The sequence below is a fragment of the Grus americana genome, chromosome 1 (assembly GCF_028858705.1).
Source record: "Grus americana isolate bGruAme1 chromosome 1, bGruAme1.mat, whole genome shotgun sequence".
NCBI classification, from domain to species: domain Eukaryota; kingdom Metazoa; phylum Chordata; class Aves; order Gruiformes; family Gruidae; genus Grus; species Grus americana.
This window is the reverse complement of record NC_072852.1, coordinates 42,667,803-42,691,699: the sequence shown is the minus strand read 5'-3', so window position 1 is coordinate 42,691,699 and position 23,897 is coordinate 42,667,803. Positions and strand designations below refer to the sequence as shown.

Genomic DNA, 23,897 nt, shown 5'->3' with positions numbered 1-23,897 from the left:
AGCGGCGGGCGCCTGTCCTTCGCGCTGGGCGGCGGCTCGTTGGCAGGAAGGTGGCGGCCATGGTGCTGTCGGCGCTGCAGCAGGTGGTGGTCTCGGTGGTGTTGGTGCTTTGCGTCTTCGTTGTCATGCCCAGGATGTTCGGGGGAGGAGGCGGGCGGGCCGGCCGGTCTCCGCGGGGCGGCAAGGCCGGCCCCGGCCATTACGATCCCCGTCAGCACCGCAGAGGTAGGAGCCGTGGCGGTGCTTGGGGCCGCGCCGCGGTTGGCGTTCCGTGCGGGAGCTGCTCGGAGCCGGCCCCTGTCTCGGGCGGGCTTGAGGGGGGGCCCCCGGGATCGGAGAGGGCTGTGCTTCGGCTCGCCTTCGTCTGGCGGGAGGCTCTGGGTGGTACGCGGCCTGCGAAGGGGGAGGCCTTGTCAAGCGGCTCCGAGCTGGCGTGTGGGTTCCGAGCTCCTCGCCTTAACTTTCCGCTCCCCCTTTCATCTTGTGCTTTTCTAGTTCATTACCGTTTTGATTTTTGTCTGTCTCGTTACTTTTAAACGCAGGTAACACCCTGTAACTGGATGCATGTCTTATCGGGGCGGTTTAAAGAGTACTACGTGCAGGGGCCCAGTTAGTTACTGACGGATGAGTAGCTGTGAGGTGTCACAGAGAGGACAATACTCGCTGCGCATGTTAGAATTGCAATAAGGAAGCCAAGTGTTACTGTTAGTAAACATCAGCACAGAATCGTATGAGGTTTGTCAGGTAGTGTATCGGAAAGAGTCCAGGATGCTTGTTTAGAAAAGATATCACTGAACGGCCAGAGAGCTTACTGCTTGTTAAAGCTTGAGTGCTGTAAATGTATGGTCAGCTGAGGATTTAGCTCAAGGTCCAAAGGTCTGCTTTCATTTTGGAAAATAACAGCTTGCTTTCTTGAGGTAGTTCTGTGATTCATGATGCTTTCTAAGGCATTGTAAAACAAGAGAGAGATAGATAGATAGATAGTTAGTTAGTTAGTTGGTGTAATCCTCCAAATTATGTGTCTCTGCTTTTCTCTGGGAGTACCTTTCGAAGGCAGAAAAAGTGAGGCTTGAGCTGCTACTGTGTTCTTCCCAGCTGATGTCAAACTTACTGTGCTTCATAAGCTCTGGCCTGGCCTGTTTTGCTTGATTACTTTTAATTTATACCATAGCTGTCATTTCCTGTAGATCAAATTATTTTAAAACCAAACCTTAAAAAAAAGCAATACTTCACATGCCTGTTCTACTGATGTATTGGCCCAGCACTGCGTGAAATAAATTTAAGGCAGATCTGCCGTTCTTACCTGTCTGGGTTCTTTTCTCCTGTTTGGCCTGTAACTCACTCTTGCTGTTTCTTCTGTGGGATAAACTTGGTGCAGGACACTGGACTCTGTTAGGATCCAGCATCCCTCCTCTGTGTTAGGAAGGTGTTATTTCCCTTGACCATGTTCTTACTTGTATGACCTGTGGAAATTTTTTCATCTCAGCTATTAGGTATTTTAGTAAATCTTCTCATTTACATTAAAACCAAATAGAACTGAAAGTAAGGAAAAAAGAATGCAAACTTAAAACTATTAATCAGTGGGAAACATTCTGAACGGAGGAAAGCTATATGTAAAATAAAACATGATTTCCATATTAGTTTAGTAAGTAAGCAGTTTTAGTAAGTCTAAATCTGCTTATGTTGGAAGGAGAATGTCTGCTTGAGCTTGCGTTAAATGGTTAAGGTAGCTCAAGTTCTGCCTGTTTCAGCTAGGGCATTTAATTTCTTGTGTAACTGTCAGGTTCTGAGTTCCAATGAGCAAACATACAGATAAAAGGTCTACTCCAGATGTGCATGTTGCAAACTGATCAATGACGTGTAGAAGAACTTGCAGTAATGCCTGGCAGGACTCAACTGCAGAGCTGATCCTAAACATTACTACAGTCAGAGTCATCTCTGGAAGTCTGAAAAACTTTTCTGGCTAACTCGTTTTAGACAATTCTAAAATACTGTTTGAGATCTCTTATCACAAAGTACCAGCTTAGGTTAGCAGAATTAGATTCCTTTTTCTCTTGTATTTGGAAGAAGCTGTAGCCAAACAGTTGTCTGCTGGAACTTATGTTAATTTTTTTTCTACCTGATTGTGACTATCTCTTGCACACTTGAGTTATGTTATTGTAAATTCTTGAAATGCCACTGTTTCAGTATTAATTGGCAAGGAGTGATTAGCATAATAGTCTTTTATTTGGGAGTTTTTATAGAACGTGAATCTTGTGTTAGCCATACTCAGTTCTGATATATTAAATTATGATGAACTAAATGTTCAAAGGTATTTGAAAGTAGAAGTGTAGGCAGTCAGTTGAGACATCAGTGTAAAACTTCACCACCCCCCCAATCACCTGCTGTTTGTCTCTGCAAGCATCTGCATTCTTTAGATGATAGCACTGTTTCTTATGTGCATGTCCCATGAACCCCAGATTTAACTACCAAATAACCTAATTCCTAAGTCGAGCAATGACACTGGTTGTTCTTTCATCTGCTCACTGGTCTGGCAGGCAAATCACATGCAAAAATACTTCAGACTTACAAGGTTGCTATTGTGTAATCTTTTCCTGCCAAATATTTGATTTGCAATGGTACAGCACTTCTATGCCTGTGAGAATATCCACATAACACTGAATTTACTGTCAAAATAATGAAAGCAGAAACACAGCATGTGTATTCCAACAAAACTTTTTTTTTTTTTTTTTTGGTCTGGGACCAGATAATTCAGTTTCTACTGACCTCCTTCCTTTGTAACAGAGGAAGAATGCTAATTTGTAACTGTTCTCAGCATTATCAATAGTTTCTCTGAGTATGCTTTAATTTCAAGATATAAGTTGTTTCTTGTTACACCTACCTTTCTGTGGTTTGCCATGAGTTTGCCAATGTTGCTGTGAAGGAAGAAAATTAAAACTTGTACCTTAAGGAAACATAGAAATTTAGTTTGAGAGTCTTTGCTACCTGGATTTAACTTTGCGTTCTGTTCATGAGAGAGTGATTCTTTTTTTTTTTTTTTGATAACTTTATTTGGATACAAGGCTGACCATGCCATCTTAGAAGAGTTATGAACTGAGATGATCACACAAGAAAAGAACAGTTTCATTCTAGCTGTGAAACTAATTGGACTCTTAATTTCCTTTCTAACTTTGTCTTCTTTCTCTCGTTTTATTTTTTTAAGGTAGTCCTCAGACAGTTCATCACATTCACCTGAATCCAGGAAATTCTGACAGTAATACTTACCAGAGTATTCAGCAGATGAGAAATGCCATGGAAAAAGAGATAAAGAGTGAGAGAACAAGAGGAAATGGTAGAGAGTTAGCATTCACCCTCATGCCATTGTATGCTCTTGGAGTGGGAGTGTTTGCAGCATACAAATTTCTTCAGGTAAGCCATAAGAAAAACATTAAATTATTGAAATTAGAAGGAAATGTAACTGGTCTGATTTTTTTTTTTTTCCAAGTCTGAGCCCATGTATATGTTTGTCCAAAAGCCATTTCTTTTTTTGAATGTGAGCTCCAAAGTCAGAATTATAGCATATCTGATTCTTCCTTATGAAGGCTTCTGACTTACCTTTTTTTTAGACGATTAAAGAAGTGAGAATCTTACACTCTGCCTTCCTCCCTCCCTGCCTTCCCCCCTCCCCTAAGAATCTGAGAACCTAAACAGTGCTGTTACCTGAAGCTGTAATTTAAGCCTTATCAGTATTTCACTTCCTTTTCATTCTTGAGAATGAGATTGAGTATGGTAGGGAGATGGAGGACTCCTGCAGAGTAATAGTCTTAGATTAGCAATTAGATAGAATAGCCAGTAGTCTAGAGCTTTTATTTGGACTTCTCATTTGGTCATGCAGCTGCAACATATCACATTTCATGGATGAAAGTCTACCTTTTCTACCGTTAGGAAATTAAGAAGGGAGAACACATGATAATTTGTGTTGGTTTTTGGTTTGTTTTTTTTTTTAATATCAGTCTTGATATGTATTATTTATAGTAGGAGATATTACAGCATTTGCAATTCTGAGAGTGCACCTGGTACATTGTTGCTTGCCTTCAGGGAAAAAAATAAATTCAACCTGAACAGGACTGGAAACAGCACCTTCATTTCCATAGTCAATTTCCTATCATCTCCTATGTGAGAAATATACAACAGCTTAGCAAAATGAGCATAGAGGCTAGCCAGTTTGGTTTTAAAAATAAATTTAATTAGGTTGTAAATAAGATTTAAAAATGATAAAAACAATACTTTAGGTGTTACAACTCTTGAGACTTGGTGCTTGTGGGATTGAAGTGTAAATATTTTTATAATAGCATCTTTATTACTTTAAGAAAGAAGTTTTACCTCCTAATTAAAATAGTAGCAGACTGGATCCAGTAACCTAGAAGGTTCCTTCTGTTCATTTTTGAAAACTGGAGTTGAAATAGCAACTGCTTTCTTTCACAGCTTTTGTCAGTCATGTTGTTATTGCTTAAAATCAGAAGTGTTAGTTTAAGATGAGAAGAAGGCATGGAAGAAAAAAGGGAGCACATTTTTGTGGTTGCTATTTAATTTCAGTAAATTCTAAATGCATTTTTATTTTTAATATACAAATAGTGATAAAGTCTTTTAACGTGTTTGTATTTATTAAAGATGAAGTCACATGAAGAAAGTCTCTCCAAAAAGGAAAAAAATACAGAAGACAAGGCAAAGGAAACAGGTACCATACCCATTCAGAATGCATGTGTTCACCAAAAATGCTCATTTCCTGCTGGAACAAGCTACATATTTTCATTGATGCAGTCTAGCTAAATGAGAACAATCTTTTAAGTTACTTACATGCAGTTAGGAACCTACAAAAAAGCACTGGTATTCTGTATATTTGAAACACTTGTTAGAGGTTTGTTGGAAAACTCCAGGTGGTAATATTCTTTAAAACGGCCATAGTAATATAGTATGGTTCTCTGCCATTTAATGTCTGATGGTTTTCTCACTTAAGACCTGTTTGATTTTCTTTGGTACAATAGGATGTTTAAATAGGATATAATACTCTTTAGAATTAATAGGGTATTTAAAAAGGATATAATGATCTGCTTTAGAATTGAACTGTGTTGATAGTGGAACAGTATAGATAACCAGTTATAGAGACTGTTGAATTTCTGGGCTAGATTAGGGACCTGTCAAAAACATTAACTGTTCATAGAAGAGACAGAATAAATGATACCATCTTTTTCTTCATCATACAGAGTACTCTTGACTGTCTGATTCAGTCTATTCTGCACGTACTGAGGAGTGGGCTTTCCTTTGGAGAAAAAGTTGTGGCACATCAAAGTTGAGCTGTTTTCATACTTTTTTTTTTGCCCCTTGTATAGAAACATTCTAGTTATTTAATTAACTAGCAGCCTGTTTTGGTGTCTCTGTACACCAGATCTGTAATCAGGTTCAACAATGATTTACTACACTGCCTACTCGCCAGCCTTGTGTGTTGCGTTCTTCTTTCTTCAAAGTTTGATAGTATTTTAGGAGGAGTTACGCCTCTCAACTCTAGTGCGTTGTGTGACATATATTTGTGAGGTGTGAGTGGGCAAATTCATGACAGTATATTAAGTATAAACACACTACTTACACCTCCGGAAGTCTTGGAACTGCATCGGTTTTTGAGTCTGGGAAGGTGAGTGCCACATTCTTGCTCAGTTTCTACCAAGGTGTCCTCTGTTTGGTCACTATTGGAGACAGGTTATTGGATGAGGAGGACTTCTGGTCACACATAGCAAGGCTTCCATTCTTACCCCCACCTCTCCCTTTTCATATTCTAGAATTTTATATAGGAAAAAAAACTTCCTATTTTTGAATCTGCCCAACCGAAAACATAAATTAATATCCTTTTGGTATTGTAAGTAGATTTCTTACAATGTTCTTTCTCTCCTGCCCACCCCCCTCTCTCCTCCTCCCTCTTTTTGCTTTTATTTTTTGTTAGAGCATCAGCTTTTAGAACTGGAGCAGCATCTAGCACAGACAGAGAAAATGTTAAATTCTTTATTGACTCAGTTGGATCCACTGTCAAACTGGTGAGTGTTTCTAAAACATCTCAGTTAGTGTTGTTTTCTGTAAATTGAATGTTTCCAAAATCTTAACAAAGAGTTCTTAAAATGTTCCTTATATATAGGTAGGGAACAGCGTTTAGGAACCTTCTTTAATTACTTATTGTTTCTGTAGCCTTTTGCAGGTAATACCTCTTCTGCAATTTGCGATCTTTTCCACAGACACCTCCCATCTCTTGTTCACCAAACATAAATGCAAAAGCTCAGACTTATGATCACATTACTGTGGCTTAGTCAACTTTAATATTGACCAATATTGACAAATACCGAAAAAATACTTAAGCTCAGTAGCATTTGAAAGCCCCTGTGGGAATTGGGTTTCTAGTAGCAGAAAGTTTCTTCCTTTTGGTATAATTAGAAGATAAAAATACTTATCAAGATATAACTGCTTATTTTTGTGTTTTGAAATGAGCCTGTTAAGTGATTGTGTGCATTTCAGGGAAATATAACTTCTCTGTTGTAGTGTAACAAAGGAATAAGTAATGTAACCTCCTTGTAGTTTTAGAGATGTTATTTTCTTAAGAAGCTAGAGTCTTACCCATCTACTGGAAGTAAAAATATCCATGCAGTCTGTTGTGTGTAGACTGACATCCTTCATGAAGCCTAGTTTAAAACATGCAGAATTTCATGATTTGTTCTTTTAGTGTACTTCTGAACTTAAAATGTGCTGAAACTTAATAGTTTATTAAGCAGCAAATTCACTAACCAATTTGCCTAACAAATTTCTAGTAGTGATGGGGAGGAGAGAGTAAACAAAATCTGAAATAAATGGGAAAAGCCTCTAAACTGTGAAGTTCTGTATTAGGCATTGTTGTACTAAAAATAAAATTACTTTGGATAATTGTTTCTTTCAGTAGTCATTACTCAAGCCTGGCCATTGGGGCTCCAATGTTAGAATTCAGTGACTAGATAATTCAGTAGGCGTTTGTGATGGGCTCCCCACTTCTCAAGAGACAGTTCTCAGAGAAAAGCTTGACCTAAACGTGCTGCTAACTTCACTGTGGTATTTATCCATGGAAGGAAATATTGCAATTTTGTGCATTATGATCAAGCACTTACCTTCAAGGTAATCTTTCAGCTGTTGACATCCTTTTTTTTTTCTAGTGTTAATGCTTTAGCTTGTGAGCAGAAAGATGAAATAATGACACAGCTCCAATCAATTAGACGACTGATGAAAGAAAGTGGATTGGATAAATCCGAAAACACGATGAAAGGTACTTAGATTTCCAGTGGGATAGATAACTAAGTAGTTTATATTTTAAAAGAATAAACAGATCTTACTATATTAATGTTCAGCTCCTACATCTTGCGTAATGTGGGTGGAATTAATTTTATTCTGGAGCAGTACCATTCTTCCTGTTTGAGGTGTATGTAACTTCAAATTTTTGATACATTGGGATTTTTTTTGAAGAATAAATGCTGAAGGACATTGAACCAGGATAGACCACACAGTCACTTTCTGCTTTGTTAAAATGGGCTTATGAATTTGACTTCCGGACCAGTCTGTTAGTATTGGACTAACTAGTCTGAGGATTCCCAGATGGTGACCTCTGAGGCTGTGGGTAGTGCTTGCATAATATACTAAACAGCAAATTGTATATTAGTTTCAACTGGAGACTTCCAGGAGGTGTGTACTAGTCCAAGAGAAATCTTAAATGTTAAGAATGGTTCGCTAGAAATTTGGGGAATTTTTGCATTAGTTGAGTCTTCATAAAAGAGAGAAAAGAAATAAAAAATATTCTACTTCTAAACTGACCTTGAAATTTGGAGCCTTTCTAGTAATTTAAACTTTTATTTTGACTTTTTTTTTGGGGAACTATAAGATGTCAGCCACATTTGCAATGAGAAACTCGAAGATCTCATTCAGTCATTTGCTGAACATTCTCAAGAGAAAGAAATGGATGACAGAGAAGATGACAGTAATGAAGATTTTCTTGAGGATGTTGATAATGATGACAAAATAGAAGAGCATGAATTATATGATAAATGTGAAGTACATAGTTTTGAACCACATGTGGTAGAAGACCAAGAAATGATGAACAAAGATGTCATTGAATCAGAAGAGATGGGATTGAGGAGACGTAATAGATATGAATGAAATTTGCATATGTAAAACTTTCAAAAGCGTATGAATTATTTTTTTAATAATGTTGTATGCACTTTAAATTGTTTTGAATGAAGTTTATGTGCACTGCTATATGCTTTAAAAAGAGGGGTAAAATACTGCCTGTGCTCATATCTGTGATGGTTCTGTAACTGACTTCAGTGGCAGGAGAATTTCACTCGGGATGTTTACATTTTTTTTCTATTTATTTTTCTCCTATAAAAATATTTCTGTACTCTGTATATAATGCACTGTAATTATATCTGATGCTTCACTAAAATATTAGAATATCTTATAAGTAAGACTATAAAGAGTAGATGTTTCATAAATGTTTTGTAACTAGTAAGCATGGTGCCACTTGAACTGAGATTTTCTTGAGTTCATTAAAGAGCATGCACTGATGAGTTTAGTTCTTTGTGGAAAACTTCTCTATGTGGGGAATGAAAAGCAGTATGGGTTAAGTCTTAGAGGTGCATTCATAATCCAGTTTCATAGAATCATAGAATGGTTTGGGTTGGAAGGGACCTTAAAGATCATCTAGTTCCAACCCCCCTGCCATGGGCAGGGACACCCTCCACTAGACCACGTTGCCCAAAGCCTCATCCAACCTGGCCTTGAACACTTCCAGGGATGGGGCCTCCACAACCTCTCTGGACAACCTGTTCCAGTACCTCACCACTCTTAACAGTAAAGAATTTCTTCCTAACATCTAATCTAAATCTACCCTCCTTCAGCTTAAACCCATTACCCCCTGTCCTGTCACTGCACTCCCTGATAAACAGTCCCTCACCATCTTTCCTGTAGGCCCCTTCAGGTACTGGTAAGCCGCAATTAGATCTCCCTGGAGCCGCCTTTTCTCCAGGCTGAACAACCCCAACTCTCTCAGCCTGTCCTCACAGGAGAGGTGCTCTAGCCCTCTGATGAGCTTTGTGGCCCTCCTCTGGACTCGCTCCAACAGCTCCATGTCTCTCCTGTACTGGGGCCCCCAGAGCTGGACGCAGTACTCCAGGTGGGGTCTCACAAGAGCGGACTAGAGGAGTTTCTTTTTTTGGAGAGAGGAATTTAGCCACAGACACTAATTTTAAAATAATTTATGTCTGGGTTTTCTGTCTCCTCAGGCATGATGTATAGTCTTCTGTGTCAGTAACCTTAATGCATTACACTGGAGCACTTGGTTACTTCCCCACCTGTCACTGGTTAAACTCAGCAGCTGCCTAATAATTGATCGATACCCATTAGTACTTTATGTACTATATCCCTGTTTTGTATTTATTTTAACACAATAGAATCTGGCCTTTTGATTCATTGTAATACACTTTTTCTTACATCAGTGTTACCAGATGTATTGCTATGTGTCATTCAAGAACTGTGGGGCTTGTGGGGGTTCTTTTTTCAATACGTTATGCCAATTTGATAGTGGCTTTTTTAGTTGAATGTTAAGAAAAGCATTTTTTCCTTTGCCAGAATAATTTTTGTCCACATCTTTATTTTCTAATAATTTTCTGTTCACTTAACGCACTTGCCTATGGAACTGCTACCCTTTAATGACAGAATTACAGGTCTGACAGTACATTGCTGTTGAATTTTCCATTTTATAATTGTATAGCTTTTAAGTAGGCCAGTTATAATGCCTGAACTCTTTTGCCATCTTTATTCTTACAAAAAAATAACATGTAGGTTTGTTTTTATGGAGGAAATGTACTGTAGTTAAAGGGACCAAAACTATTACTGTCTCACTCACTGAAACGGAATGAATTGTTCATTCTTGTGTAGAAACATGGTACATCTTTGGTTCTAAAAATGCATCACACAGGCTTGGAAGTAGCAGCATCCAGAAATACATCCTTAGCGTCTGTGTATTAGTAGTTTTGCAATAAGTGAGATTTTGCCTAACTTTGGAAAACCAATTGACCAAAAAGCCAGGGTTTCTCAAAAGGTGACAGATTTTTTTCTCAACAGAATGGATGAATCGGAATTTTAAAAATAACTGATGTAGATGTGGTCATTCAGGACAACTGGAACTGTTCAAAAAAATCACATAGAGGCAATCCTCTGAGATGACTAATAAGGCTAATCAAAATTAACTGATTGGAGGAAGTGAAAGAATGGGAATCGAGTGTGCTGCGCTGCTGTGGCGTTTGCTGTTGGTGGCTCCATCGCTCGCTCAGCTGTGAGAGCTGATGTGGCAGCAGGTCAGTGTTGCTGCCTTCCAGGCGCTGCCGCTGTTGCTGGTGACCTCCTTACCCGCAGTATTTCAGTGCCTTGGGCAGTGTTTGAATCATCAGTGCTGTGGCTTTCGCTAGTCTTTGGATGCTGCTGCTGGAAGCCTTTGTCCATACAGCTTTTGAGCTACTTTGAGGTACTTGTTGTATTTCTAACCTAGGGATACAGACTTTCAGTGTGAGCCTTTTTGCTGCTATTTTGAAGTCTGATTCCAGCTGCCTGAGTTTGTTAAGGACACAAAGCTGTGCAATGCGTAAGTGCCTGGCTTTCCTAGCAGGTGGCTGTGGGGGCTGCAGAGAAAGCTGGAGAGGGACAAACAGTACACTGTTTGTCAGTACATGCCCTGTTACAAGGGCATGTACTGACAGGACAAGGGGTAATGGCTTTAAACTAAAAGAGGGTAGATATAGATTAGATGTTAGGAAGAAATTCTTCACTGTGAGGGTGGTGAGGCACTGGAACAGGTTGCCCAGAGAGGTTGTGGATGCCCCCTCCCTGGAAGTGTTCAAGGCCAGGTTGGATGGGGCTTTGGGCGACGTGGTCTAGTGGAGGGTGTCCCTGCCCACGGCAGGGGGGTTGGAACTAGATGGGCTTTGAGGTCCCTTCCAACCCAAACCATTCTGAAAAAACAGAGCACTGGCTGGCAGACTTGCAGGTGAGGGCAGGGAGGGATGTTCAAGCAGGCAGCCGTACCCCGAGGAGGGTGTTTCCTCATGAGTGATAGGGAATTCGTCTTCCCCGCTCAGCTGAGGTAGTATCTCACGAAACTTTCGTGCGACGCCCGGCTCAGATTGATCCCTCCGCGCCGCTGTATCAGGCAAGGCCCCAAGGCGGCCGCCCGCTCGCAGGCGGAGGCAGGGGCGGTGCCGCGGGGCGCAGGCGCGGCCGGCCGGCGGCGGGCAGGTAGGGCGCAGGCGGGCGGGAGCCGCTGCCGCCCCTGAGGTGGCGGGCAGGTAGGGCGTGGGCGGCAGCCGTGACAACGGGGCTGCGGCGGGCGCGGTTACCATGGAGACGCACGGGGGCGGGCCCTTTCCCTCAGCCGTGCGCGGGCCCTTTCCCTCAGCCGTGCGCGGCCCGTCGGTGAGACCCCTCCGGTGAGACCCCTCCGGGACGCGGGCGGTGTCCTGTGCCTTGCCTGGGCCCTGCCCCAGTGCGCTCCTGGGAAAATACGTCCTTTCCGTGGAGCTGTCTGAGCCCATAATGTTTATTTCACGTTTTATAGCATTGTTCTTTGCGATCAAGCTACTTTAGTGTGTTAACCATTAAATGCAACAACACTCTGTTCCCCCTGTGCCTTCGATTGGGAGGATGCTATGTTTCAGAAGGACCCTTGAGGTCATACAGGGACGACTGCTTCTCCTGTTAAGCCGCCTGGGAAAGGGGGCACGGTGGGACGGCTGGCCAGTGGCCAAGCAACTGTGTGGCTTGGTTAAAGGACATTTAGGAGTTAAAACCTGCTCAGCAGGTAGAAATGGCATCAGCCTTTGTGGATGGTGATTTGAAAATGGAGCATCTGATTTCTGGCAACTAAAGGATAGGCGTTTGGTTCCCAAACTGGCTGGGTGGAAGGAGAAGCCAGCAGAGTAGGAGATAGCATACTGATAAAACATCACTCTGGAGCTGTCGGAGGCCGACTGCGTGCCAGGAGGGCCCTTACGTCTTCCTGAAAATACTTCGTCCCAGGCTATGGTGCAGTTGAGAGGCAGCAGCTGTAAGTGGAGAGTAAAAAAAGTTGGGTGTAACCAGGGGGCAGCACGTCAGTAATGCTGGTATAGGAAGGTATCAAGAAAAGCGTAAGGGAAAGAAAGAGGGAGTTAAACTTGAGGCAAAGAGGTAAATTTGAACAGGGATCTGGTTAAGCATTAGTAAGGAAGGTTTAAATTAAGAGGAGGTGAAAAGGGGAACCCAGCAACATTTCATAGATTGCTGAAAACAATACCCAAAGTATTGGTGATAAACATATTCTCTCTCATGCAATAATGTTTATTTGCAGAATGTAAAAAACCATATTATTTTCTTAATAGCTTTTTCTGTTTTTCAGTTTATTCTGAAGGCTGTCATTGAATTTGCATGGATTTGGAAGTTAAAGGAGTTGCTGCGTCCCCTCAAAGGCAGACTCAGCTGTCATCAATGGGGAAGAAATGTCAGGTATGTTAATGGCAGGCTTGTGGTTGTTTTCCTTCCTTATTTTGATGTTTTTACAAATATTTTAATCATACTTCAGAAGGTTTTTAGTTTGAGGTTATGATACATTCTGCAGAGAAGGAAACTGTTAAAAAGATTGTTTTTGTCAGAAAGTGATAGTTTAGTATGACAGCTTCTTAAATGAAGGACAGAATTTTCAATAAAAACAGCTGTCCTAAAATAACTGATGTTCTGGGTACTTAGCTAGGATCTGGAGAACTCAGGAACAAACTAGTGCTTGCAATTAAGCTCAGCAGAGGCTTGAACTTGTTCTGTGTGCTGTCTCAGGCTGTTGGTGAAACTGATAACAGCTATGTCTTATGTTTTTATTTGCAAGACAGCAAGAAACTCCCAAAACATAATTTCACTAGGCATGATTTCAGATTGATGTGTAAAATGAATCTTAGTGCTTTACATTCATTACGAAGGGAGGTTTTGTTTTCCAGACATTCCTGATAGTCTGTGTTTTGAGCCAAGTTAGGTGTATAACCCTTACAAGATCACTGTAGCAGAAACTTTCAGGCTTAACTTTTGAAAGCCTGATTAGTAAAAGTACGATCTTGGATTCTGAGGGCCATTGTTTTCATTATAACTAAGGTAAAAATTAATATTTTTTAATAACAAAGTTATTAAACATAATCAACATAAGTTGATTTTTCTCACAGATACTGTGTACTTTATGCCCATGATGTGAAGTTAATTGGTAATCTTCCCTCAGCCCCCAAGCACCCATTTAACTTCCTTATTTGTTCGATGACCACATGAGGAATTCTTGGAGTTTGACTGCCAAGTTGGTGTTTTCCTTTTTTTGTTTGATTTGGAATGAAAAAGGACCTTTTGCAAACAATATCACATCAGTTTCATAATATTACCTTTCAGCCAGTCTTTTGAGTATGAAATACCTGTATACAAGAGCATTTGTGGCATTTAGTGTAAATTGTGAAAGAAAACAAATGTCCGTTTTTCTCTAATCTCTCATCCCTTTTTTTCCTTCTCTTTCTCATGCCCCTTAGTTTTTAAATTTAGGCTCCCTGGTCCATCTGATTCTTGGTGGCTTGCAAAAAAAGAACATAGACTAAAATTAGGTTGAAACTATATGCTTCATCCCGTAAATGTGGACAGACTTCAGGATGATTTTTGTTTGCTTTCTTCCTGGCTCAATAACTTCTGGAAAAGGAATTACATTAAGACTTTAACATTTAGAATGCGGTATGTTCTTTAACTTATTGCAGTTAAAATGGTACAGAAAAAATATGTACTTATGATTTAATGCATTACACTTAGTTTTATGAATAAGACTAAATTATATTATATCTCTTAACTTTTTTTTACATATCTGACCACAAGGTGGTGGTGTTTATTATGTGCAACCTTACTGGAGAGAAACTTTCCTTCTTTTTCTAAATCCGAATACCCTCTTTTGAAATCACTAGAGGGTAGTGTTGCTGAACTGTGAACTTCTTTTTAAGGAGCAGGCTACAAGGGTGTGCGGCAGGAAGGGAGTTAAAGTTTTGTGACTGCTCTCAAATTGTGAAAGGTGTTAGGGCACGGCCGAAATACGGTGTCTGCCTAGTTCAGACTGTGATGCTGAGATCTCTGAGCTGAAGAGCATGAAAACAAAGATGGTGGCCCTGGTGCAGAACATCCCTGAACTACATTTTTTTCCAGATTGGGAGGCCAGTTGGGGGAACTGTTACTACGTGCTTGCTCCACCTTCCCTAGGGATTTGCTGTTGGCTGTTTTTTCAGAAAGCCATAGTGGGGTAGATGGAGCTTTGGCTTCTGTCTTTGCTGCTTGCTATGTTCTTGCTCACTTGAGTTTGGGGATCTGTGTGGGACACAACCATGCAAAATAAACAGGGTGAGTGCACAAACTGCCTACTCATCATCATCATGTGCTGCTATACTAAAGCTGAAATGATACAGTTACACCAAATATCAAGGCTTCTTTGGGGTCTGAGCTAGCCCCATGTGAGCCAGCTGGCTGTCGGTGGGGTGGTTTTGGTTTAGGGGCTGGCTGAGGGGTTGGTTCCCAACAAACAAGGACCATGTGACCTAAACTCTTCTGAAGAGTGATTGTACAGAGTTTCACAAAGATGGATTATTTTTAATGCATTATTAATAGCTGACATGGATATTATCTGGATTCTTAATGGCTGGAAATCTTTCTGTCATAATGAATATTCAGTCTTCTAGTCTCAAGATCTGTAAGAATCAACTTCCAGTGAAAAGCTTTTGTTTTGTCCTTTTATTAGTAGCATCTAGGTCACATACGTCAAACAGATACTTTGAGGCATTGGTTTTAAATATTCCAGGGGAAGTTGAAAGAGAGAACTGTATTTTAATCCTGATCCCTGCAGGTATGTAATAATGTGCCATTTTTTCAGGGCTGGAGACCAGATACACGGGCTACTCATGGTCCTCGCCCACCAGAGTAAGTCTGCTTCTATTTCTGATCAGTTTGTGTAATTGTGCATTATTAACACAATGCATTTGCATTTGTATTGGTATGCAACTCAGTGTTCCATGAAATTTATCATCATAGGTTTGTTTTCTGTGATTTATATTTAGAGTAGAATTTTTGATGCATTATTTACGTTGGAATTAAGTTGATTTACATTTGGTTGAGCTTAATGGTAGAATTGTACTCAGGGCTTTCATATTTATACCTAGTCTTTCTTGAATATTTTTAATATAATAGCAAAAAGAGAAAAACTTTTTGTTTGTTTAAGTATTAGCCTTCTTTGCAGGTATTACAGTAAAAGTTACAGAGAAACTGTTGTGCAGGGGTTTTACAAGCAAAGGGAAATTTTGTACAGCGACTATAAAATTTAAAACCTTGTAATGACTTCAGCAGATAAGCACCATCTGCTATTCCAGGGATCATGTTTGATAGCTTAGGGCTTCTGAAATGCCTTACAGCCAATGTATCTCTCCACATTATTTTACAAGTATGTGTGACCATGGCCTTGGTTTGTTCATATTAAAGTCAAAGAACTTCAATTTCTGTGTACTGTCAGTCATTCTCTAATAAAAAAAGACTGGAAATTAAGGGGCTCTCTTATTCCAAAAAGTAATCTTGTTGCAATTCCAGAGTATACCTGGAGTAAAGGCAGAAGACACAGAGAATTGGGAGATGTTTTCATTTCTTTAGCACAGTGGAAGCCAACTATACTTCAGTATTCCATTCTGCTTAATCTCTTCCAAAAAGTTTGGAAGGTTTGCATCCCAAGGAGCTGTTGCTTCCCTCTTGCCTCTCTGTTGACTGATTACAAAGGGATATTGCCACAGACCTGCTGTGGAAGACAGGAATAAGGAATCCCTGATCTTGTTGCAGCAGCTCCTGTTGGGGAGTGAAGAGAAGCCAGGATGGCCGTGCTGGGAGTGCAGAAAGGCCTTGCAGGGGCCCTTTTTGGCTGCCAGGGTACTCTGCCACTGCGGAGGAGGAAAAGCTCACAGCCAGTTCCTGAGCTGAAGCAAAAGGGGCTAATAGGGGTTTAGCCAAGTAGACCATCTCCAGTTGTAGTGAAACTGTTCATAGCAGGGAAATTTTTGTGAAGGAGCTAATAATAATAACAACTAATAGGCAGTTTGCTTTTACTGTAATTGAAAAATAAGAGAATGTATTGCAATTAAAATTGTTTTAACTTCCTGCAGGGTGCCATGCCTAGATCTAGGGAGGCTGGGAGATTCTGATGAAGAGGTAATTATAAATTAAGTCTGTCCTGAATAGTTTTTAGAATTCATGTGTTGCAGGAGTTGATAAAAATATCACTCTGAATATAAAACAGTTACGATTGCTTGACCTCTTTTTTTTTTTCCCCCTCCCTGTAATTTTAGGATGGAGACTCATACATACCATACAGTGGAAGTTATCCTCGTACATGCCATCTAGATACATCTTCAGATTGGAGAGCATCATTACAAATGCCATATGCACAGCATCATCAGGCTCAACAGGTCAGTCTGTCGCTACAAATACCTTTAAAATATGCCCCTTTACCAGTAAGTTAGAAAAGCATACTTAGCTTCATTATACAAGTTCTCTTTATTTCTTTTGGTTAAACTCATATCTCAAAGTGCTATTGGTCCAGAATATTTTTGGCAAAGTACTTTTTCCTGAGAAACCTCTAGAATATGTTAAAAAAATCTTTTTTCTTAGCTCTTCTTTGTTGGTTTATACACTCATCCTGTCAAAGCAACTGAAAAACATAATACTTTTGAGGTAGCATGTAACTTTGGGTTATCTTTCTAAACAAAGTGGAACTTACAAAAATAATAAAGATAAGATCAATAATAGTCAGTAAGTGTCTGACTGAAGAAAAACCCCAAAGTTACAAACAGTAAGTATTATTTGTATGGAAGAATTGTTACTTTTGGTGAAAAGGAGACTTTTGTAGTTATGTGCAGCAATTTCATAGTGTTTTGCTTGTCTTTTGTCTTTAAAATAGAACTGTGATGTTAACTTCGGCATTATGTTCAATTTGTCAGAGCACTTCTATTATAACATTTCCTGATCACATATCAGCATTTTTTTTCCCTGGATGACTAAGAATCTTAATCACCACTAGTCTTAGGTGCTTTATAAGGAAAATCAGTAGTCCAGATGCTAACATTCTGGTTTATAGTACAGTACAGCACTTTTCAGGATCAGTATCCACTAAAACACGTTTAAGAATTAATTTAATTACTCAACTATTACAGTTGTTCCCTGAATGCAGGAATAAATTTCCTTTGAACTCTTATATCTGAATTCAATTTGAAAAAATGAATGTGACAATTTTTTATTTGACCATTGGTATGTAATTAATTTCTCTTTTCCTTTAGTTTAAACAGGTGTCTAGAAAATCTTGTCAGAAGAAAATAGAGGTAAAGTAGCTAAAAAAATATACACGGACAAAATAACATTAACAACTCAGTAGTAGAGTACTATAGTATATGGTTTGAAAATGTAATCTATTTTAACTTCTGTTGTGTGACAGGAACTAGCTTATTGGAGAGACTATTTTTAATCTGCTGTCATTCCATCAGTATTTTGAATGTTTCAAATGTGATAATTAAAGGGAAAATGCTGAAGTACTGCAAACAGTAGTCTTCTGTTTGTAGTCCCTATAGATTCAAGAGATTAGATATATATAGCTTTAATTCAAGAATGTTACCTACATGATTATTTTCTGTCATAATGATGTACTATACTTAATCATGGTAAAAATCTTACTAGTAGTAGTATGTTTTTATTTGTTTAGGGTGCAGGAAATATCCTAACTTATCAGTGTTATCTCTTTTTGGAAGAATTGAAAAATACACTGTTTAAAAGTCCATTATTTCAAAAATATTTACCATGTAAATGTTTACCATGTAAACCTAAGAAATATTCTAATGAGTGTGTTTAAAACAGAAGTATAGCTAGAGGGAAAACCAATTATTAATTAATTTGTACATAACCTGTGCCCCTTGAAACGAATAATACAGTGATTTGGCAGGAGTCCAAACTGCCTGGAGCTCAAGGTGAATCTGCCAAGATCATAATTTTATATGTTTCCCTATGTAACTACATGGTTTCTCAATTAAAAAAAAAAATTGCGTTTAAATAAAACCTGAAATGGTTAAGTGGATTTTTTTTTTTAATAACAGACAAAGGATGTACTACTACTCAGAATGTCTGTGTGCCCACATAGATAGTTATGCATGTCTTAAGATGTGACTGTAAACATGTAACCACGGATAGGTTATTCTCTGTACTGCATTGTAAGTGTGCAGTGCAAACACTGAGTTGCTATGCTCTTTTTAGGTCTGGATACCTATAATTTCACCGGTTGCTTTACTTTTTTTTTTAAAATGTAAAGTTTGTACACATAATTCTGTCTAGCTGCGGGAAGGCTAATGGAAGGTTGATGTGACTTTGGCTGTTTCTCAGGGTCTTCTCCCTTTGATCTCTGCTTTCATTTATCTCTTGTTGCTTTCTGCCTTCACTATGTCTTAAATACTGAAGTGCTGAAGGTGCAGGAATGTATCTTCTGTTCACTTACCCTCTTTTTGCTCTCCCTCTCTCTCTCTCTCTCTTTTTGCTTGACTTTTTTTTTTTCCCTTCTTTTTTTGTGGAGAAGATTTTCAAGCAGTTCTAAAATATTTTAATGTATTCCTCTGAGTGGCCTTTATTTCTGCATTGCTTGCTTCTGGGGCCCTGACTGAGCATTCCTTTAGCAAGATGTATTCCAGCTTCTTCAATAACAGACTGTGTAAGTAAATCTTCCCAAAATAGGTCACTTTTGGAAGAATAATATCAATATAGTCTTATAATTCAGGAATTAACCAGTGAAGGGATGTAGATCCTCTTTTGAAAGAGAAAGCTGCCCTTTCAAGAACATAAATCTTTTGGGGTTTTGAGAGATGGTTTTCTAGAACAGCACTGTTACACTGGTTTTGCAGGATGAGATGTGTCGAGTAGAGATGCTAGATAAGGCCATCTTAGTTTTCTTAGCGTTGAAGAAATATTGCTTAAACATTGAAAGTGTTAGTTATTCAAGGAGGGAAGGAAGAGTGGAGTCTTGACCTTCTGTCATTGCTGCTGGTTTTGCTGATCCAGCCTCCATTGTGTAGAGCACTGAAATGGACGTAAAGTTAGGAAGGTACTTAGCTGGCTTCACAGCCTTTTCAGCTGATGTTATTCTAGGGAAGGAAGTCCCAGGACTAATGCTCATCTGCCATCCGAGAATATTAGAACTTCTGATTGAAAAAAAATTCAGTAGCCCATTCTCAGCCATCCAAAATCAAATGTCAGAATTCCCAATGTAGTGATCTGTAACATAACTTATAGGACAGAACCACTGAATCTTGGCTTCTCTCTTTAAAAGTGATGTAAACCCATTTGGCTGTGTACTTTTTGGATTAAAAATGGCGGAATATGAAGAACTCAATGAAAACTAAGCCTGAATATGCAGTCATATGTGCATTTTTTCTTAATGTGAAGCACAGTGTCAAGAAGTTTCAGAAGTTATACTGGATGGGAATTATAATAATGATGTTCTCATTCAATAGATCAACCAGAGGCTTTTATATTGATTACTCTTTGCTTTAGCATTCGGTTTTGGAGCAGAAGACAATACCAGAAAATCTGCCATCCCCAACAGACAGATATAAACTGAAGTATCGTCAGTATGAAGCAGATATGAAGGAAGAATATAAGCAGTATTCTCAGAGAATTGCAGAAAAGAAAAAAGACCACCTCCGGTGTCCAGAAGCTTCAATAAAGGTAGCTGGCAAAGAAGTAATTGCATTTTTAAATAGTAAATGTATGCTGGTATTTCATTACAGTATTTGGAGAGGTTTGTGTGTGTGTGTGTGATTAATTTCTTCCATGTTTTTATCTTAAATAAATAAAAACTTGTAATTTCAGCATCTGATGTTGAGTAGGAAGTAAAATATAGGAAGCTTGTTTGAGTTGTTCCAGAGCAAGAAACTGAGGTGCTCTGAGACTCTAGGTATGCTTGTATTCTCTGGTAAGAAATGCAACATTTGCCCTCGTAGTGCACTCTAGCCTGAGCATGAAGAGTAGCATGATTAATAGGGAAGAGTTTGCAGCCTAAGATGATGAAAGACAGCAGGAAGATCATGGTAAAATGTTATTTCCAAATATAGAAATGCATTAAAACTTTTTTAAATGTAGAAGTATATTAACTGTTATTCTATTAAATTATGACTGTATATAGGACTTAAAAAAGGAGAAGTGAAAGATGTAATCTGTACCTTAGAGAACTATTAACATTGAAAATGGAAGGGAATTTGGGGTTAAAGTAATGAAAGATGTTGTCTGTACTTTTTGCTTTGACATTGTATAAGATCCAGTACAGTTGGACTGCAAGCTGTATTAATTCTGCCAGGTTTCTTTTGTGTTTTTAAATTAAAACTAAGATGCAAACAAGGGAACATCAGTGGAGAGAAACGGGAAAACAAAGGTGTGAAAAAAACCCAACTTTCCTCTTGTTCTGGAAGAGATAGTGGAGAAGGGTGGTTGCACAGAGCAAGATACATCATTGTAGGTGTAAGGAAACAGGAAACAAAAGTAAGCAACAGCTGTGAGGACTGGTCAAATGCTAGACTGTGCTGAGGGCTGATGACCATTTAAGAATCTTAATGAAAAGTTAAGTATGCAGATGTTGAGGCAACATATTGCGCTCATTGCTTTTCAGAGAAAAGGTTTGAGATGAATAACAATGAGTTTACTGATTTTTACTTGCTTAATGTTCAGTAGAATGAAAAGAGAAGGTCTTACATAAGACAAAGATTGTGTTTCACATATCGTTGTTACTGTTTTATGCATATTGTTGATAGTTTTAAAGGGGCTTTCTCCTCCTATAGTCATGCTTCTAGTGTTCAGATAAAACTTGGAGAACTGCAAATACCTATAAATATTCTGTGAGTAAAAGAGTTGAGTAAAAAAAAATATATTGTTAAGTTTAGTTTTCTGTTTGGTGGCAGTTAAGATTATCAGTTCTGGGGATTTGTTGTAATATAACTTTTTTTTTTTTTTAATGATTCCACTCTTATGCACTAGTCTGACACCATCACGTCATCTGATTTCCAAGGAGTGATTCCTTTATATGCTGTACTGCAAGCCCATCAAAAGGGTATTTACAGGAGCAGCCAAGTTAATCCAAAACTGAAGAAATAGGTGGCAAGTGTATACTGGGAGAGAAAAAGCAGGACTGGCTTATTCTGGTGATTTTGGGTTCCGGAAGGATACTTGCTAAGCACTAGAAGCCATGTGTATCAGTTCTTAGGGCAGATTTTAATATAATATTTAACAGAATGATTTTCTGTGTTAGATATTATCACTACCTGATTAAATTAATAAATCAAAACCTCTTTAGATTTCAATATACTTATTACCTGATAAGTGGAACTTGTAATAACTTTTCTTCTCTGAAAAGAAGCTGCTTCTAGAGGAGCATAGCTAACAAAACCTACTCTTTTGATTTCTTTCACATGTTCCCTCCTGCCTGACTTCTGTAAACAGTCTCCTTTGTCAGTTTTCTTCATATCCTCCATGTAGGAGATATTTCCCTAATACCCTTGGACTGATTTACAAGTCTGTTAGACCCAGTTCAGCAGTATGCTTTGGCTTTTCCCTGCCTGGACTATATTTAACTTCTTTGCTGGTTGAAAAGCAGCATCTCTGCAATGGTGAACTTTGAGCTATATGCATAATGGCAAATCTGCTGCTTTCTCTTGTATGTTCTTGAGTAGAACAGAGAAAGGGTGAGTTCTTGTCTTCTTCAGAGAGGTACTAACAGTCTGCCTTCTCTGACTTGCTGCTGATACTGCACAAAGCTTGTAGGAACACAGTATTTTTGAGATTTTTTTATTTCCATACTGTTGAAGGCTGGTAAGTATTCAAAAGCTATAAGGAAAGACTAGATTTGTCAGTTCAATTTCTGTAGAAAGCTAGGCTTAAAAAATTCTTTTCTTTCTCTGATTAGGATGAAGTGGAAGAAGTCGACACTTTAAAAAATAAAGAAGGAAGAAGGAAAAATAATTTTAAATAAATTATTGAGGAAAATGTGTGGTGATTTTTTTGTTTGTTTTTCTTACAGTTAATTAAATTTGATTTATGAAAAGAATGTATTTTTGTATAGGGTACGCAGCTTGAAGATGGACATAATGACGATCTTACAGCTCTTGATGAGAAAGCTCTCCTGCAGCGATGGTACACGAGCAAGCCCTGTAATATGCAGCACAGTATAAGGAAATCAGAAGCTGTAAGTATTTTGGCTGATACTATGCTGTTAGCTGTCTAGACTTGTAGAATGATTTCCCAGATGTTCAACAGAAGTTAGGCCTTTGATGATTTGGTCCTAGGACATAATTGCACCCATCGAAGTCATCAGAGTTTAAACATTTGTTTCACAGAGAGCTGAACTGAGCAATCCAGTCAGCATTTTTTTAATATTATCTGCAATGCTTGTATTTTGTGCAGTAATGCATATAAATGAGAATGCAAATTATGTATAATAAACACAAATATATACATACAACTGAGATTAACTGAGTTGTGTGAACCTGAATATAGTGTTACATTTCGTCTGATCTGTAGCTTGTACCTGAGCCTGTATTCCGTGATCCATGGATTCCATGATTCCATCAGCTCTTACTCTGACTTGTTTGTAAACAGGCTGTTTTCTCTCATTAACTCCTGAAATGGAGTATGTGATGAGAACTGGCTTTGTAAGCTGTGTGTGCTCTGCTGTGGGTATTAGATCAGGTCAGCCACGGCTTTGGCTGAGTCTTCAAGCTCCAAGGGTGGAGCTTCTACAGCATCTCTAGGCAACATCTTCCTGTGATACACTACTCTCCTTGTGAAGAAGTTCTTCTTATTATCCATATCAAGCCTCCCAAGGCTCAAGTTGCAACCTTGGTCTCCTGTTATACTGTTGGCTACTGTCAAAAAAAGTGGTTCTGTCTTCTTTGCAACTTCCCTTTGGTTGTAGGATGTTTTCAGAATGCATCATAGCTGCTACTTCTGCAAACTAAACAAACCCAAGCTCCCTTAGCCTCTCCTTTCAGTTGCTTTGATTCTGATCCTCTGTTAGATCCTTTTTCAGATTCCTCTCATCCCTATTGATCTTGGGAAGGAGGGACCCCCAAAACCTGAAAACAAGTATGCCCTCACTAGCATGCATAGAGGGGAATTAAAACTTTTCTTATATGAATGTGCCCTTTAATTTCTCACATAGACATGATTTTTACTCTTTTTAGGAGGACTGGACAATAGGAGTCTTGCCCATCTAAGGCTAAGTCTTGAATTTATGATTATTTACAGTGATGAACCACCTTGAGATTTGATATTGCATGATTCAGTATTTACATATGCAGAGCGATGGCTTTCAAGACTGTTTTTTGAAGGTATTGTTGAACAGAGATAGCATTCTAACTTTCTCATGGAATACTAAGACATGAGAAATTTTATAAGATTGTAAAAGTAAATAATAATTTTAATTTTTTTTTGTTCATCTCTATGCATTGAATTTTGCATCATTGCAAACATTTGATTTCTAGTAATGTCAAAGTGAATGTGGATGTTGCACTGCTGAGGTCACTATTCATTTTCAGGATAAGAAATCCTTTTTGGAAAGTACTTTTGTGAAGAACTTGAAGAACTTCCTGTTTGTTATTTTTAGAATAAATTTAAAAATCTATACTATAGGGTGAAGATAATGGAAAAAAGTTTTGAAGTGTCATTAGAGTAACTACTTAACGCTAAATCAAATAAGCTGAAAACACTGAGAAAGG

At 38.7% G+C, this 23,897-nt stretch overlaps 2 protein-coding genes across 9 annotated transcripts in view; both read left to right on the top strand.

Moving 5' to 3' along the window:
• Positions 1-7: 7 nt before the first annotated feature.
• CCDC107 (coiled-coil domain containing 107) lies at positions 8-8,611 on the top strand. The gene is made up of 6 exons (XM_054809620.1): positions 8-225; positions 3,203-3,408; positions 4,651-4,717; positions 5,975-6,065; positions 7,203-7,312; positions 7,922-8,611. The coding sequence occupies exons 1-6, from the start codon at positions 60-62 to the stop codon at positions 8,194-8,196; spliced, it is 915 nt and encodes a 304-aa protein (XP_054665595.1). The 5' UTR covers positions 8-59; the 3' UTR covers positions 8,197-8,611.
• Positions 8,612-11,314: 2,703 nt separating this feature from the next.
• Positions 11,315-23,897, top strand: part of CAPS2 (calcyphosine 2) — a 30,825-nt gene continuing 18,242 nt past the window's right edge. For 2 of the 8 annotated variants that reach the window (XM_054813109.1, XM_054813104.1), the window contains exons 1-8: positions 11,315-11,378; positions 12,467-12,573; positions 14,996-15,042; positions 16,266-16,311; positions 16,449-16,568; positions 17,436-17,477; positions 19,687-19,860; positions 22,244-22,366. In XM_054813109.1, coding sequence (XP_054669084.1) covers positions 12,496-12,573; positions 14,996-15,042; positions 16,266-16,311; positions 16,449-16,568; positions 17,436-17,477; positions 19,687-19,860; positions 22,244-22,366 — 630 coding nt within the window. In that variant the 5' untranslated portion in view covers positions 11,315-11,378; positions 12,467-12,495. Of the gene's footprint in view, positions 11,379-11,494; positions 11,520-12,087; positions 12,137-12,466; positions 12,574-14,995; positions 15,043-16,265; positions 16,312-16,448; positions 16,569-17,435; positions 17,478-18,673; positions 18,848-19,686; positions 19,861-22,243; positions 22,367-23,897 lie in introns of those variants that run through there. The other 6 variants (XM_054813107.1, XM_054813108.1, XM_054813106.1 and 3 more) reach the window with 6 other exon arrangements.

What these genes read in the sequence shown, in the direction of transcription:
- CCDC107 (XM_054809620.1), top strand. Translation starts at nt 60, where the DNA reads ATGGTGCTGTCGGCGCTGCAGCAGGTGGTGGTCTCGGTGGTGTTGGTG. An exon ending in CAGCATACAAATTTCTTCAG is followed by an intron (nt 3,409 to 4,650) that starts GTAAGCCATAAG and finishes TATTTATTAAAG; the next exon opens with ATGAAGTCACATGAAGAAAG. An exon ending in TTGGATCCACTGTCAAACTG is followed by an intron (nt 6,066 to 7,202) that starts GTGAGTGTTTCT and finishes TTTTTTTTCTAG; the next exon opens with TGTTAATGCTTTAGCTTGTG.